Raw genomic sequence first — 14,816 nt, 5'->3', positions numbered from 1 at the left:
AATTTTTGGGAGGTGGAGGAAATGTTACCAAGGAGTGCATAAACCAGATGTTATAGCGACATCTCAGATGGTGATGATGCTTCATTGGGGTGAGGGTGACGTCAGGATGGATTGGTCATACAGAAACATCTGCCTGCCCTTCAGGTCATGCCAGTTTCCTTTGCATTAGTCAGCAGTAGAGAAACAGAAGAATGGCTACGAGCCATAATGGTTGTATTATGCTGCTGAATGCCAGTTGCCCAAAAAACCACAGGAGGGGAGAGTGCTCTTGTGCTGGTTTTCCACTGTGAGAACATGATGCTGGGCTTATTGGCTCCCTTTAGCCCTAACCTGTTTGCTCAGGTCTGGTGAGAGATGTAGCCCAATGAACAGGTTGTCTGTAGATAAGGCATCCCCAAACTTTGGCCCTCCAGATGTTTTGGACTACAATTCCCATCATCCCTGACCACTGGTCCTGTTAGCTAGGGATCATGGGAGTTGTAGGCCAAAACATCTGGAGGGCTGCAGTTTGGGGATGCCTGCTCTAGATTGTATTTCCATCCTCTCACCTGTCCCCAAAGACGTAATATACTGTACCAGCTTCTACACTGGAAACATGAATTGCTACAAGAGATTTTTTTTTTATTTATTAAAAAAACCCAACAACTTGAGATTTATTAAAAATTCCTTTTAGAGAAAAAAAATCCTGTAAATTAGTACAACTGACAGCAGCAGAGGCAGCGAGTCCCCTCTGCCTACCACTATTTCACAGGCATTGATTTGTGCTCAACCCATAATTTTCTGGGCACCATGAAAACTGCTAGCTGCCCCTTGTCTCTGGCAGGATTTGCACTCATGTCTGAAACCTCAGTTCCCAGGGAAGGGTTACAAGCAAAATAAAAAACGCTTCCAATCGCAACCCAGAGGAATCCTGCCTGCGTTGCAACTCAAGCAGGGGGGCGCGCCAAGTTCTCCTGCCTTTGGGGAGCTGGGGGACTGGAGCGCAAAACGTGGCTCTGCAGCATAGCTGGGAAGATTCTTGACAGACCTGCTTGCCGCCGCCCCACCCCGGGTTACTCCTGGCTGCTTGAAGGAAGGACGAGAACCATGACCCTGGGTGGACTCTAGACAGGTCCAAGATATTGCTCAAGGAAAGGGCAGAGTTCTGCTGCCCCTGGCAGGCTCAGAGGGACTTGCGGGGCCGCTTGAGGAAGGAGAGAGTGTAGTCCCGGGGGGCTGAGGCTTTCTGCTTCTTCAGCTGCACCTGGGACTGAGCTGTCAGCTGCAGCTTGATGGCGCTCGAGTTGATCTTGGCTGCCACCAGCAGCTCCTTCATGCCCTTCATCTTCTCGCTCTGGAAGGTGAGGACGGGCCCTTCGGGAGGTGGGCTGGGGCCGCTGCTGGGCCTGTCCTCCTTCTCCAGGGGGGGCCTGTCCACTCGCTGGCTGGAACTGGGGCGCCGGCGCTCGGTCACTTTCTTGGGCAAGGGGGGCTCCTCAGGCTTGGACTCCCGTCGCGGACCCCTGCGGCGACCCTCCCGGGGGTCTTCGCTGCCTTGGTCGTCGTCCTCATTTGCTTCTACCTCCCGACTCGCCAGGGTCACCTTTTGCCGCACCTGAGAGGGAGAGGAGTAGTCAGAAAGCCAAGGGCGCCCTTGGCACAAAACTGAAGGCCACTTACTGGATGACGAAGGTGATACCCCGCCTATCTGATTGGGCTGTACACTTCCAGAACAGATTTAGTTAAATCTTGCCACCGATATCTAGCTGGCGCATTTTGACATCTAGAGAACAAGCGATGCCTGCCTGCCTGTTGATTTCACATGCAATTACTCTGCGAGTTTTTAGCATCTCAGCTTAAACAATCTCCTTGTGCCTGTTAAACATGCATCATAATTCATTTCACTATTTTTATTTTTACGAAGTATAATCATACATAAATAAAAATAAATAAAATAAAAATGTGCACCCCACCGCCGGCACCGTTCCATTGTAACGATCCAACCTCCCAAAATTTCAACACCTCTTGCAATGGTTTCACCCCTTTCCGTTTTAACAGTACAAATTCTACAAACACCCTCCATATCGCCTCAAAATCATTTCTCCTGCATATTCCCCGCCTTACCTTAATGGCACATGTTAATTTATCATTAACAGCTATATCCCACACCTCTTTATACCATTCTTTTAATTCATTTCTATTCTTGTTAAACTGCTGATTTTCTTTTTTGCTATGTTCCACGTGTCACAGGCGGTGTGTTGCGACTACTCTAGAGTAACGACTCTCCAGACCTTTGCCTTTTCATGCTTTTATTAAGTGCAGGCTATTTACAGTGCTAGAGCTATACAGGATACATCCGCTTAGTCTGACCCAGAACCCTGGAATGGCGCGCTCCGCGTCTTCTTCCAACATAAGAGTCTGGGCACGCCAAATCTCCTCCCGCGTTTACTCCTGCGTAATTCCGGAACCGGAGGGAAAAAGGGTCTCCTTTCCCTGTTTTCCTTCTCCCCCTCTTCCCCCCCCTCTCTTCCTCTCCCACGTGCAGCAGGGGCTCTCCTATGCTGCCAGAGCCCCGTCTCCTCCTTCCTCCTTCCTCACTGGACTCTTCCCCCTCCCCGCTGGCGTTACTGCTGGTGGAGGAGCTGCTCCTCAGGATGGGGGGGGGCTCTCTGTACTCTTTCCCCCTCACACCACGTAACTCACCCTTCTCTCCTGAATCTGGCAACAACAGAGCTCCCTCTTTTCCAGCTAATAAACATACACAGCATCTAGGCCCCCAAAAGTCCTGCCGAGTCATTGCACCCCTTAACATAGCATGACGTTGGCCATCCCCCCCCCCAAGTGCCACTTAAAATGCTCTGAACTTTGCAACCTGCTCTGCCACAAGCACTCACCATCCCATCAAAACGGCTGAGGGACTGGACCAGGAATGTGGCCCATCCCACGTGGAGGACGGGCGTGGGGCTCCCCTCTTCCCACTTGCAGATGCCGTCGTAGAAACGAAGGAGGTGGGCAAAGCACTCCGGGTCCTGCAGGGCCGAGCCGCCTCCTCCTTGCGATGGCGAAGCCTGGGCAAGACAAGGTCAAGTTGTTCAGTGAAGAGATGCCACCCTGGCACCAACTGGGCCTCTCCCAACAAAGTCTGCCAAGGGCATTCCTTGCCCTGATCCAATTCACAAGAGACTCTCTCCCAACTCTCCTCTCTTAAGCTTCTTAAAAAAACCAAAACCCTTTCTGTGATGCCAAATCTCTTAGCCATACTCCAGTCAGCCTCCCTTTAGAAACTCTCCCCTCCACCCACTAGAAAATCTGCTCCACTCACCTGTCTCTGTCACCTTTTAAGGCGACAACCTCTCTATTTTCGCCTTGACTGGATGCCAATATCCCCTTTTCAGGGCTTCATGGTTTCTCTCCAAGTTTCTAGTCCCCAGTGCAAAACGACACTTCTCATTAACACCCCCCCCCCTCTGCTTTGCGCAAAGTCGTATTTTCCACCTTCTCTTCTTGTACAATTTCACACTGTTTCCTGTGCCTTTTTGTTCTGCCTCCTTTGCTTCTGCAAAGTCCCAGCCCAATTTTTGCCGCACCTGCTAGAATTCCCACCCCGCTCCATCCGGCAACTTTCATTCTACCTAATGATACTTTTCATAACACCTGGCAAACCCAGCAGAATTTCCTCCCCGTTTGATGAATGCCAGCAAGGCACAACATTCATCCTTTACGTCGCCTGTCTGCTCACCCGCCTTACCTCTCCCCTCTCGCCGGCCCCCTTCTCCTCAGCTGAGTCAGCAAGGCTGGCCACCTCTTTTAGCAAGTTGGGAATCACGTCATTGGCCACATCAAAAAATTCCTTGTAGATCTCTTCATCTTCTCGACAGTAGTTATAACTGAGAGGGGGAGAAGAAGAGGGTGCAATGCCACCAACAGATAACAGCAGACGTGGGTCTTATGTAGAGATATCTGGAGCCTCCGACAGCCCAACATGAGGCATTTAACTACAGGGGGGGAAAATCCCCATCACAGCATCTCCACCTTGGAATAAGCCTCTTGAGGAGCTGTTAGCTGCTGCCCACAGAGCAATCTGATAAACTGGGTTTTTTCAGGAGAACTGAGAGTCCTGGACAAACCTGTCTTCCACATCAGCATTTTCTCCCTCCCCAACTAAAAGGAACTGAGAAAAGAATGCAATTTTATTTTACCTTTGACTGGAGGCCAAATGAAACCAGCACTTCAAATGCATGGATGCAACCACCAGGCTGCGGTAAACTCTACAACAGGCATGCCCAAACTTCGGCCCTCCAGATGTTTTGGACTACAATTCCCATCATCCCTGACCACTGGTCCTGTTAGCTAGGGATCATGGGAGTTGTAGGCCAAAACATCTGGAGGGCCGCAGGTTTGGCATGCCTGCTCTACAATGACCAGCAGCTGCTCTCTGGGGCTTTCGGTACAAATATGTGCCGGCCCTTCTGGGAGATGCCGGGGACAGAACCTGGGACCTTCTGCCTTCAAAGAAGGGGTCCTGCCACCAGGCTCCGCTTCCTCCTGTGGGAAAGGAAAGATCAATAGGATAGGAGGACACTCACTCTTGGATCACGGTGGCTGAATCAGCCCAGGCTTCCAGGGCTTCCTTGACGTTTTTGTTGCGGCAGTGATAGCCGGCCAGGTACATGTAGGGATAGATGTGCTCGTTGTGGTAGTACTGCTTGGCTGAGTTGATTCCCTAGAGGAAAAGGGGGGTGGGGGATAAGGTGGGGTTCAGGGACAGCAGGAGCTGATCCATGAAGACATCCAGGCTCAGGTGTTTTGGGGAAACATCTAGGGCTGGGCGATACAGTGGTGCCTCGCTTAACGAATGCCCTGCTTAACGAAATTTCCGCTTAACGAAAGGATTTTTCGAGTGGAGGTTGCCTCGCTAGACGAATTCGTTTTATGAAAAATTCGTCTAGCGAATCGCGGTTTCCCATAGGAATGCATTGAAATTCAATTAATGCGTTCCTATGGGCAAAAAAAAATTCAAAAAAAATTCAATGCATTCCTATGGGATTCGCTAGACGAATTTTTCGTTATAAGAAAAGACCCGTGGAACGAATTAAATTCGTCCAGCGAGGCACCACTGTACCTGCTTTTCAACGTTATGATATATCAAATATCACAATATACCGATATATCACGATGTCTGAAATAAAGATGGAGCTACGCAGAGGTGTTGGCTGGCTTCACAGTTTTCCCCACATTGTGATTTTTGCATAGCACACACGCACATGATTTGTGATATATTGCCAGGTCATGAATTATGAAACCAATATCACGACATGGACGTTGTAAGAGAGAGGGCTTGCAGAGAGCAGCCCACTCTGCTTACTTCCACCAGCTGAGAGAGCAGCAGCGAGAGCAGAAAGTCTGGGAGGGAAAACCAGGAACAGGAAGTGGTAAAGACGGGTCCAGGGCTCTGCAGAGTCCTGGAGGCTCAACTCCAGGTTGGTAGCAGGGAAGCAGGGGAGGAGCTAGCTTCAGCAGCGGCTGGAAAGGAGGGGAGAAGTAGAACGGCACCTCAGGAGCCTAGTTTGGGGCCGCGGAGTAACCGTAGAGCCAGGAGGAGGGGCGTTTGGATGCCCAGTCTTAAAAGGGGGGAGCAGAGCCCGCGAGACGCCATTGCGGGCTTCTGCCCCATGCAGAGCAGACATGATTTGAATTTTGAGACATCTCACCACTGTATATAGCACGCACAATAAAACTCTAAAAATCCAGAGGAGGTGTGGAGTGCTTACTCGGGAGTAGCCAACACCCATCTGTGACAGACGTCAAACCCGTTTTGGGTGATGCCTTCTGCATCATCAACTCAAAAGCAGCAGGCTCCCTTTACTAACATCCTGCTGGACTCCAGCTCTCATCAGCTCCAGCCAGCCTGGCCCATGGGCAGAGAAGGTGGCAGTTGGACTCCAGCAGCACCTGCAATGTCACGGATCTCCCCAACGCTGCCTTACTCCCTGGACCCCACTTTGAAGGGCCAAAATCCCGGGGAATTTTTTCCTCCCTTGGTGGGATGGGGGAGTTAAAACACTGCAAAGAGAACCAGGTCGGTTTTTCATTATTATTTTTAAAATGACAATAATACTGCCCGTACGTTTTGCTTCATATCTCAGGTTCCACGAAAGCTAGAAACTTACTTTTTAATAAAAAGAAAAGAAAGGAAGTTGGCAATCTGGAGGTCACGGTTCATCTCGGGGACAGGGGGACTGGACTGCCCCCCCTTTCATACACACAGATCTAGGTCATGACCCACCTTCAACAGCTTTGCTTCAGGCAATGTGGTGTAGTGGTCAGACTAGGGTTTGTATCCCCTTCTTGGCCACAGTACTGCCAAGCCCAACCTACCAGCACCCTTAAAAGGGACCCTTGACCGTTAGGTCCAGTCGCGAATGACTCTGGGATTGCGGCGCTCATCTCGCTTTATTGGCCGAGTGAGCCGGCGTACAGCTTCCAGGTCATGTGGCCAGCATGACTAAGCTGCTTCTGGAGAACCAGAGCAGCACACGGAAATGCCGTTTGCCTTCCTGCCGGAGTGGTACCTATTTATCTACTTGCACTTTGACATGCTTTTGAACTGCTAGGTTGGCAGGAGCAGGGACCGAGCAACGGGAGCTCACCCTGTCGCGGGGATTCGAACCACCAACCTTCTGATCGGCAAGCCCTAGGCTCTGTGGTTTAGACCACAGCTCCACCCGCGTCCCACCAGCACCCTTAGGAGAAAGGGGGGGAAATACCTGATGGTAAATGAAGAGGGGGTCTGGGCGGCCAGGGGTGGGCTCCAGCTCCTCAAGATCTGCCAAATTCCCCAATGCCATTGGGTACCTGCAGAGGAAGCCAAGGGATCACTGAGGACAAGCAGAGGCGAGAGGAGGCCGAGGCTCCCAAGGGGACAATTTAAGAACACACAAATAAGAGCACTGTGGATTTGTGGCTGAGGACCGGGGGGGGGGGGAACAGCTCAGCCATTGCATTCAACACAATCTCTTCAATTGTATTATCATTGTTTCTTTTATTCCCTGCAATAAATTACCGTATTGGCCTGAATATAAGCCTCACTTTTTATGCCAAATTCCAACCGTGAAAAGTTAAAAGTGTGGCTTAAATTCGCGACTTTACAAAAAAATTGCTTTTTTAGGATATCGCTGCTGAAACAGACATATGGTAAAACGGAACGGGTGTGGGTGCCTGCGGAATTTTAAGGGAGCGGCGTACATTTGGGTATTGTCTCCCCCTCCCCCTTGAATTTTAAAGGTGTGGCTTAAATTCGGGTGCGGCTTATATTCGGGCCAATATGGTACAACGCAAGAAGGAAGAGAAGCCATAAAAATGCAATTAAAAATCACACCGCATCTAGGGCAGGGCATTAAAATTGCTACAGTGGGGGGGGGGGCGCGCGAGGAGAAGCATTAAATGGACTGTCAGCCGCTTGATATTTAAGAGGTTATCTCAATAAATATTTTCCACACTTTCACATTCTGTGCCAAGGCACTCTTTATATTCTCTCACATAGATGACATACACTCCACTCTTTGATCACAGACCCTCCAGCAGGAGGCAGTATCTGCACAGGTGATCTGAGCCACTTTTAGGGGAGAATATACCACCCCTGAAGAAACTTCAGAGTTTTCCCTTATTGCTGTTGAAATTGACTTCAGAGGCTGTTATGTCCCATGCCTTAAGAATGTCTGCATCCCCTTCCCATATTGTTCTTTTTCTAATACTTAGTATTTAGTGTCTATTTCCATCAAAAGGGTGAGTTCCAGAGACCAAGTCTCCCCCCCCCTGTTTTTTTGCTGTACAGGTGAAATTCGGAAAATTAGAATGTCGTCGGAAAGTGCATTTATTTCAGTAATGCAACTTAAAAAGGTGAAACCAATATATGAGATAGATGCATGACATGCAAAGCAAGATATGCCAAGCCTTTATTTGTTGTAATTGTAATTATTCGTCGTTAGGCGGGTCAATTATAAATGGAATGTAAGTAATGAAATGTAATAGCGATGTTTGTTGTTGTATTTTTGTAACTATTTGTTTTCTTACTGTGGAATTTCCAAAAGAAAGCATTTGTAAAAATTAAAATTAAAATAAAAAAATAAAAAGTTGCATTACTGAAATAAATGCACTTTTTGACGATATTCTAATTTTCTGAGTTTCAGCTAAGACAGACAAGAGCAGACCTACTGAAATCAATGGACTCAAGCTAGTCACCACCAGAGTCCACCTCCACTAAATTCCTGGCTGCTTTGGCTGCTTCCAACTCACGTGGCAGAGTCCCTCTGGGAATTACTCAGAAATAGCTGGAAGCTCCTCTAGAAAGGAGCAAGACTCCCTCTGTAACTTAAGAACATAAGAGCATAAGCTTATGTCTGCTGGATCAGGCCAAGTCCTCTTTTAAAGCCATCCAGGTTGGTGGCTGTCACTGCGTCATGTGGGAGTGAGTTCCATAGTTTAACAGAGAAATGAAGCTCTGTTAGCTAACAGCATCAGGATGGCGACTGGATTCCTCTCTCCCTAGAGCTGTCTTCCCCAAACTGGGAAGACTACAACTCCCATCAGCCCCAGTGAGCGTGACCAACATTGAGAGTTGCAAGTCAAGCAAGATCTGGAGGGGCCAAAGGTTCCTCTGCCTAGCGATAGGGCCGGGCCCTGTGAGACCAGACCCTCTCTAAAGTACTTACTTCTCCAGGTGGCCCAAGTCATAGAGAACCCACAGCAGCTTCTGCAAGGGATGGAGACAGAGAGGCAAGCGTGAGAGGCATCATGATGATGGGGACGATATTGGCTCCAGTTTCTGCAAACCCCCACCAAAGGGAAGGAGGGAGGTCAACCCATGTCAGCTCACCTGTTGCAACTGCAGCAACTCCAGGCTATCCGAGTGCAAGTCGATGGAAGGATTGATGGCACACACCATGAAGGCCACCTCCATCTGGCGGGTGCAGCACAGGTAGGAGCCCTTCAGGTACAGCCAGCTCTGCAAAGGGGATGGGAATGTTGTGGTATTTTAAGGTTGTGGGTCATAAAAGCCTTTTGACCCACGGAGTTTACTGCCGGCAGGGTAATCAGCTCGATTTACAACCTTGTCCGATGCTTATGGCTGCCCAGCACTCTTCCAACTGCGCTCAGCCACACTTCAATTCTCTTAAAACGTAGCAGAGTTCCAGCATAGCAAGGATGATGGCAGTTGTCTGTGTCTCAGATGTGGTGTCTCAAATAACTGACACCAATGCTTCTATTCTAATAAGTCTTTACAGTGGTACCTCGACTTACAAATAACTCGACTAACGAATGTTTCGAGTTACGAACGGAGCTCCATCCGCCATTTTGGAAGCGGTTTAGATAGGGTTTTTTCGACTTACGAATTTTTTAAAATTTCCCCCCCATTGGCCTCTACTTATGATTTTTTTGACTTACGAAGGTCCGTTCGGAACGGATTAAATTCGTAAGTTGAGGGACCACTGTATTTAGAAGCATAAAGTAACAGAAAAACCAACTGCATGTCTGCAGCTCTTATCTTTCTTACGGAAACGAAACTAACTCTCTCAGACTCATACTCCTACATACTCAGACAGACTGAGACAGAACCGGGTGCTGAGAACAAAGGAGAAAATGCCAGGATAATATGGGCAGTCGCCCAGAGAATAAGAACGCCCACAGGAGTGTTTAACTCTGCCCTGTCTAGAATCCCAACAGGGAATTTTGCAGGTGAGAAGTCCAGGTGGGCATCAACTTTCCCATTGCAGGATCTTCCTTTCTGTCTTAGGATGCAACCTGGGATCTTCTGCACTCCAAGCAGATGATTGTGCCACCCACGAAAACACAAAGACGTTGCCCTCTGCCAGGTCAGACGGTTGGCCCATCTACTCCACTATTGCCCACCCTGGTTGGTAGCGGCTCTCCAAGTTCTCGGACTGAGGTGGGTCTTTCATATCACCAGGATTGAGCCAGGGGCCTCCTGTATCCTAACCAATGTACTCTACCACTCAGCTATGATTTCCCTTGTTTCAGATATTTGCATAGGGTTGTGTGGCTGAAGGCATACTGGAGAGTTTTATTTTAATAATAATAATAATAATAATTGAAGAAAACCGATTCCTGGAGGGTGATCTATCACGATAGAGATAACAACCCAGCTGCCTCACTCAAGGAAGGATGTTGGCAAATCCCAGGTGCAATGGCAACAAACTAAAGAAGCATAAAGGAGTCCCTATCACGCCCAGTAGGGACCCAGGTGGCGCTTGTGGGTTAAACCAGAGCGCCTAGGGCTTGCTGATCAGAAGGTCAGCGGTTCGAATCCCTGTGACGGGGTGAGCTCCCGTTGCTCGGTCCCAGCTCCTGCCAACCTAGCAGTTCGAAAGCACGTCAAAATGCAAGTAGATAAATAGGAACCGCTACAGCGGGAAGGTAAACGGCGTTTCCATGTGCTGCTCTGGTTCGCCAGAAGCGGCTTTGTCATGCTGGCCACATGACCTGGAAGCTGTACGCCGGCTCCCTCGGCCAATAATGCGAGATGAGCGCGCAACCCCAGAGTCGGTCACGACTGACCTAATGGTCACGACTGGACCTTTACCTTTACCTTTATCACGCCCAGTGGCGTAGCATGGGTTGCCAATGGTGTCTATCACCCAGGAGATTGCATTCAGAGAAATAAGAAGAGTCGTCTGGAGAAGTCACTTCCTGGTTTGCACGGAGCAGCAGTTCTCAACTGAGCGCAGCAACGGAAGCATGCAGCTGTACTGAGGCAGCACCAGGTGTTGAAATTTTGTGCCCCCTAACAAATTTGCACCCGGGGTGACCCACCCCCAACTAGGCCACTGCTCACACCTTCCTTGTAAACTTTCCAAAGACATTTGCTGCAAGGCTGACAGGCAAATTGCAGCTGTGGGTGGGTCTCGCCAGGCAGCAGCACTAAGATAAGAATTTTCATGAAGGGGGGGCAGGTTGTATTTCACATTTACTGGCTGGTCAAATCCATGTACAATGGACCTATTCGCAAAATTTATTTTTGCCTCTACACAATGAGATGCTCAGATTGGCCGTATGAAACAAACACTCATGCTCCAATAATAATGAAATTAAATTAAATAAAATGAAATGAAATGTGTACACCATGTAAAGCTAATTCGCTCCTATGGAAGAAGTGGATGGAGTACAGAACCTGCAAGCTACAAACCATCTATCCAGCTGTACCTGCCTCCTTTGTGAAGACAAGAGGGGAACATCCTGCCTTCCTGAGCTGATATCTTACCCGTTCTGCCACACCAGAGTTGACCGTTTGCCCACGCCGGTCCTCATTGCCTTTGCCGTGCCATGTCACCTCCGCGGTCTGCTCCCCATCCTTGCCGAACACCACCCAAGCATGGTCCTCAGAGAGCGCCAGGTGAACGTCCAGAAGTCCTAGGACCTGGCAGGCCCCCACAACTGCAAAAGCCACCCCAGAGCTGTCTAGTTTGGTGCCTAGTAAAAGAAAGAAAAGGAGCAGGACGTTCAGGACAGCTTGAAGAGCAGCGGAAAAACACTATTGCATCTGGATTAAAATAAGAGGCATGCAGCCACTCTTACATTTGTAAAAGAATTGTTTTTGGAGGGTGAACACTGCAGCACCATATTTTTCGCTCCATAAGACGCACTTTTTTCCTCCTAAAAAGTAAGAGGAAATTCTGTGCGTCTTATGGAGCGAATGTGTGGTCCCTGGAGCCTAATTGCCCGGGGCGATAGGCAGATCATGCTTTTTTTAAAAAAAGAAAGAGCTAAAGGCTAACAAGAGGGAAAGAGAGTGTTGAAAGGAACCCGCTCAGCAGCTGATTGCAAGAGATCAGGGAGGGAGATAAGCTGATTGCAAGAAATCAGGGAGGGAGATAAGGGAGCTAGCTCCCTTCCGGGCCCGCCCAGGCCTCAATTCTTGTCTGCAGAGGGAGGCTGTTTGTTTCTCCAGCGACATGTGACTGGCTGATTAGATTATCTGTCTGGAAACTGTAGAAATGGGTCCGTTTCCTTTCCTAGAGAAGCTGCAGAACTGTGAGTTGAACCCCATAAAAACAGGATTTTTTTCCCTTTGCAAGGTAAGCTCACCAACTTTGAGCTGATCCTCAAAAATGGAGCTTGCCCCATCGATCATAAGATCCAAGGACGGTTCACAAAATAAAGTGCAAGATAAAAACACAAGTAAATAATTGAAACAAAACAAAGCAAAACAATATGCCCCCCCCCAATGGGGAGGAAGAGACCCAAGACTTCCTTGCAAGAAAGGGGAAACATAAATCTAATAAACAAATATAAATATATGCATGGTAACATGAGATCGGCAGTTGCACTTGGGATGGAGAGCAGCATGCTCCCTTCATGGCCCCACCTGTGATGAAGCTGAACAGTGACTGGATGTGGGCCCGATCCTTGAAGTAGGAGCGGCTCAAGCTGTTCCAGATGACATCGGAGACTTTCTTGACAAGCTCCCGGGAAGAGTAGCCCTCTGGCCGCGGGTAGAGTGAGAGATCCACGGCCCCACGGATTTGGGCAGTGAAACGGGCATGCAGGGCCCCGATGATGCTCAGGTCAGCCACCGGGAAGTAGGTCAGGCTGTCGGGACCTTGGGCAGGCTCGAAACTGATGCCCGGCACGTTAGTGGGCAAGACGCGGTTGACGGCCAGGAAATGCTCCACGAAGCCCAAGACGAGCGAAAGCAGCACCAGGTCGGGCTGCTCCCGGCGAAGCTCCAGCTCAAAGAGGCGGACCACATCCGAGACAGAGCGCAGGGGGAAGAGAGCCTTCTGAGCACCCTTCAGCCCCATGGCCAAGGGGGCACACTAGAGAGCAAGAAGAGAAGGAGGAGGGTCAGAATTAGCAGGGGGCAAGAGGGCAGTCCATCTAATTCAAATATGTTTTAGCCTAAGACAGAGATGGGGAACTAACCACTAATGGTCAGGGATGATGGAAACTGGAGTCCAGAAACATATGGTTCCCCACCCTCGTGTAACAGATGTCTGCCAGCTTTTAAAACCTAACAGCAGGAAATATCCGTTCTTTCTCGGTAAGCACAGAGAGGCTCATCTAAATCTTCAATGGGGTCATGAAAAAAGTAAAGCCGAAGTATATTTTAATATTGTCACTGACTTAAATGCCCACTAGACCATTAGTGTGTGTGCCACGTTGCCTTGCTTGGAGGTTGGGGGGGGGGAACCTATCTCAAACTGGAGACCAGAAAGTGCAGAGCAGGAAGTTTCAGCCCAAGCGCAATCCTGGTTGAGGAATTTTGCAACGCCTGAGCTGCTTGAAAGCTCAGATCTGGGGCCTGGGGAGGTTTGGGGTAGCAAAATGGTCAATGGGAATGTGGATGCCCCACTGAGGAACAAAAGAGCCATCCGTCTTGGGAGTGCAGCGCTGCCAAAAAACGGTCACCTTTTGCTTGTACTGCACCCCATGCTTGTGGGAAACCTGCTGCTAAATTATTATTAGGCAAATGACCAAGCTTGGTCTCCAGATACAACTGAACAACAACCCTTGTTACTACTGACCATTGGCCAGGCTGGGAAGGGGATGATGGGGCTTGCAGTCCCACATCATCGGGGGACCTAAGACTGAGGAAGACTATCTTTGGGGGGGGGGGTCTCAGGCAGAGACCAGCATTTCCCCTGGAGATGCTGAGGATTGAATCATCAATTTCCCCCATGCAAAACATCTGATATACAACCCTTCTCCAATAAAGCTATGAACTCACATGGTTGCATTCAGTGAGCCACTTACTAACTCTTAAGAGTTGGCTCTTCCCTCCTTCTCTGTCAGATGCAGACATAACACTGGCCTACTTGGGAGAACGGTATTTTAGGGTTCTGCATCTGAAGGGTTTTGAACACGGAGGAAACTCACTGTTCATTCATCAACAACCTGCTGCGTTCCAGATGATCTGGGCTGCAACTTCCATCACTCCCAGCCCTCTGTTTTTGCAGCCCAAAACATCTGCAGGGGGCATCAGACTGCCAAAGGCTGCACCACATCAATTCTTGACGAGGTGCACAACTCCGCACCCCTAAAAAGTTTGGGAATATCGTATCGGGAGGGAGTAGAGCTCAACAGCAGAGCATCTGTCGCGCATGTTGCAGCTCTGCCATGTTCAGGCGGGAGGATGCGGTTGTAAGGAGATGCCCTGGAGAACTACTGCCTGCTCTGAGTTTGGCGGGCAAAGGGAGCATCCGGGAACTAAGGCAGCTCCCTACATTTTATAAACATGGTTCGATCCGTATCTGCAGCGGGAAAAGCAACATCGCATAACAATAGTCCTCCGCGCGGAGGTGTAAATTTGATCGCACCCCTCCTGCATTCCCGATCAGCCACAACCTCATGCTGCACATCAAGGGGGGGGGGAGAAGAAACGAGCCGCACCCACCCCAAGGCTGTTGCAATTTGCAGCTGCGCCTCTGCTGCACCAGGATCCTCGCAGGTGGGGAGCCGATGGCGGGGCTGCATGCAGAACGGCGCCTTCCCAACACGCCCCCCTCCGTCTCACCTCTCCAGCTCTCTCATTCGAATGCGCTCTTTCAGCCGTCCGTACCCCCGCCGCGCGCGCAGGGCAGCATGGGAGTTGAAGTCCCGCTTTGGCAAGGCATGCTGGGGGAGCTCCGGCGGCTTACTCTGATCCACAGACTTATAGTAATCAAAGTTATGCACACGTTGCTATATTCCGGGTTCATTTGACCCCCACACCCTCTCCGTCGCTTCCGTAGTAACGAGGGAAGGAAAGCAGGAAACCAGGGATGCATGCAGAATTGTTTTTTTAGCGTTGCCGCGTCGTGTGTCTCCCCCCCCCTTTCCTT

The 14,816-nt window shown here is 49.7% G+C and overlaps 1 protein-coding gene across 2 annotated transcripts; it reads right to left on the bottom strand.

Moving 5' to 3' along the window:
- Window positions 1-628: 628 nt before the first annotated feature.
- Window positions 629-14,608, bottom strand: MEN1 (menin 1). 2 transcript variants are annotated; one of them, XM_035097997.2, is made up of 10 exons: window positions 14,510-14,608; window positions 12,362-12,812; window positions 11,258-11,466; window positions 8,855-8,983; window positions 8,691-8,731; window positions 6,747-6,834; window positions 4,566-4,702; window positions 3,728-3,866; window positions 2,874-3,047; window positions 629-1,594 (listed from the first exon to the last, which is right to left on the bottom strand). In XM_035097997.2, the coding sequence occupies exons 2-10, from the start codon at window positions 12,795-12,797 to the stop codon at window positions 1,163-1,165; spliced, it is 1,785 nt and encodes a 594-aa protein (XP_034953888.1). In that variant the 5' UTR covers window positions 12,798-12,812; window positions 14,510-14,608; the 3' UTR covers window positions 629-1,162. The 2 variants fall into 2 exon arrangements, with proteins under 2 accessions (XP_034953888.1, XP_034953887.1); XM_035097996.3 differs by having other exon boundaries at window positions 14,390-14,574.
- Between the last annotated feature and the right edge of the window lie 208 nt (window positions 14,609-14,816).

Source organism: Zootoca vivipara, chromosome 16 (genome assembly GCF_965207765.1).
Source record: "Zootoca vivipara chromosome 16, rZooViv2.hap1.1, whole genome shotgun sequence".
Classification (NCBI taxonomy): Eukaryota; Metazoa; Chordata; class Lepidosauria; order Squamata; family Lacertidae; genus Zootoca; species Zootoca vivipara.
The sequence above is the reverse complement of the archived record's forward strand: the minus strand, read 5'-3'. Positions and strand labels throughout refer to the sequence as shown.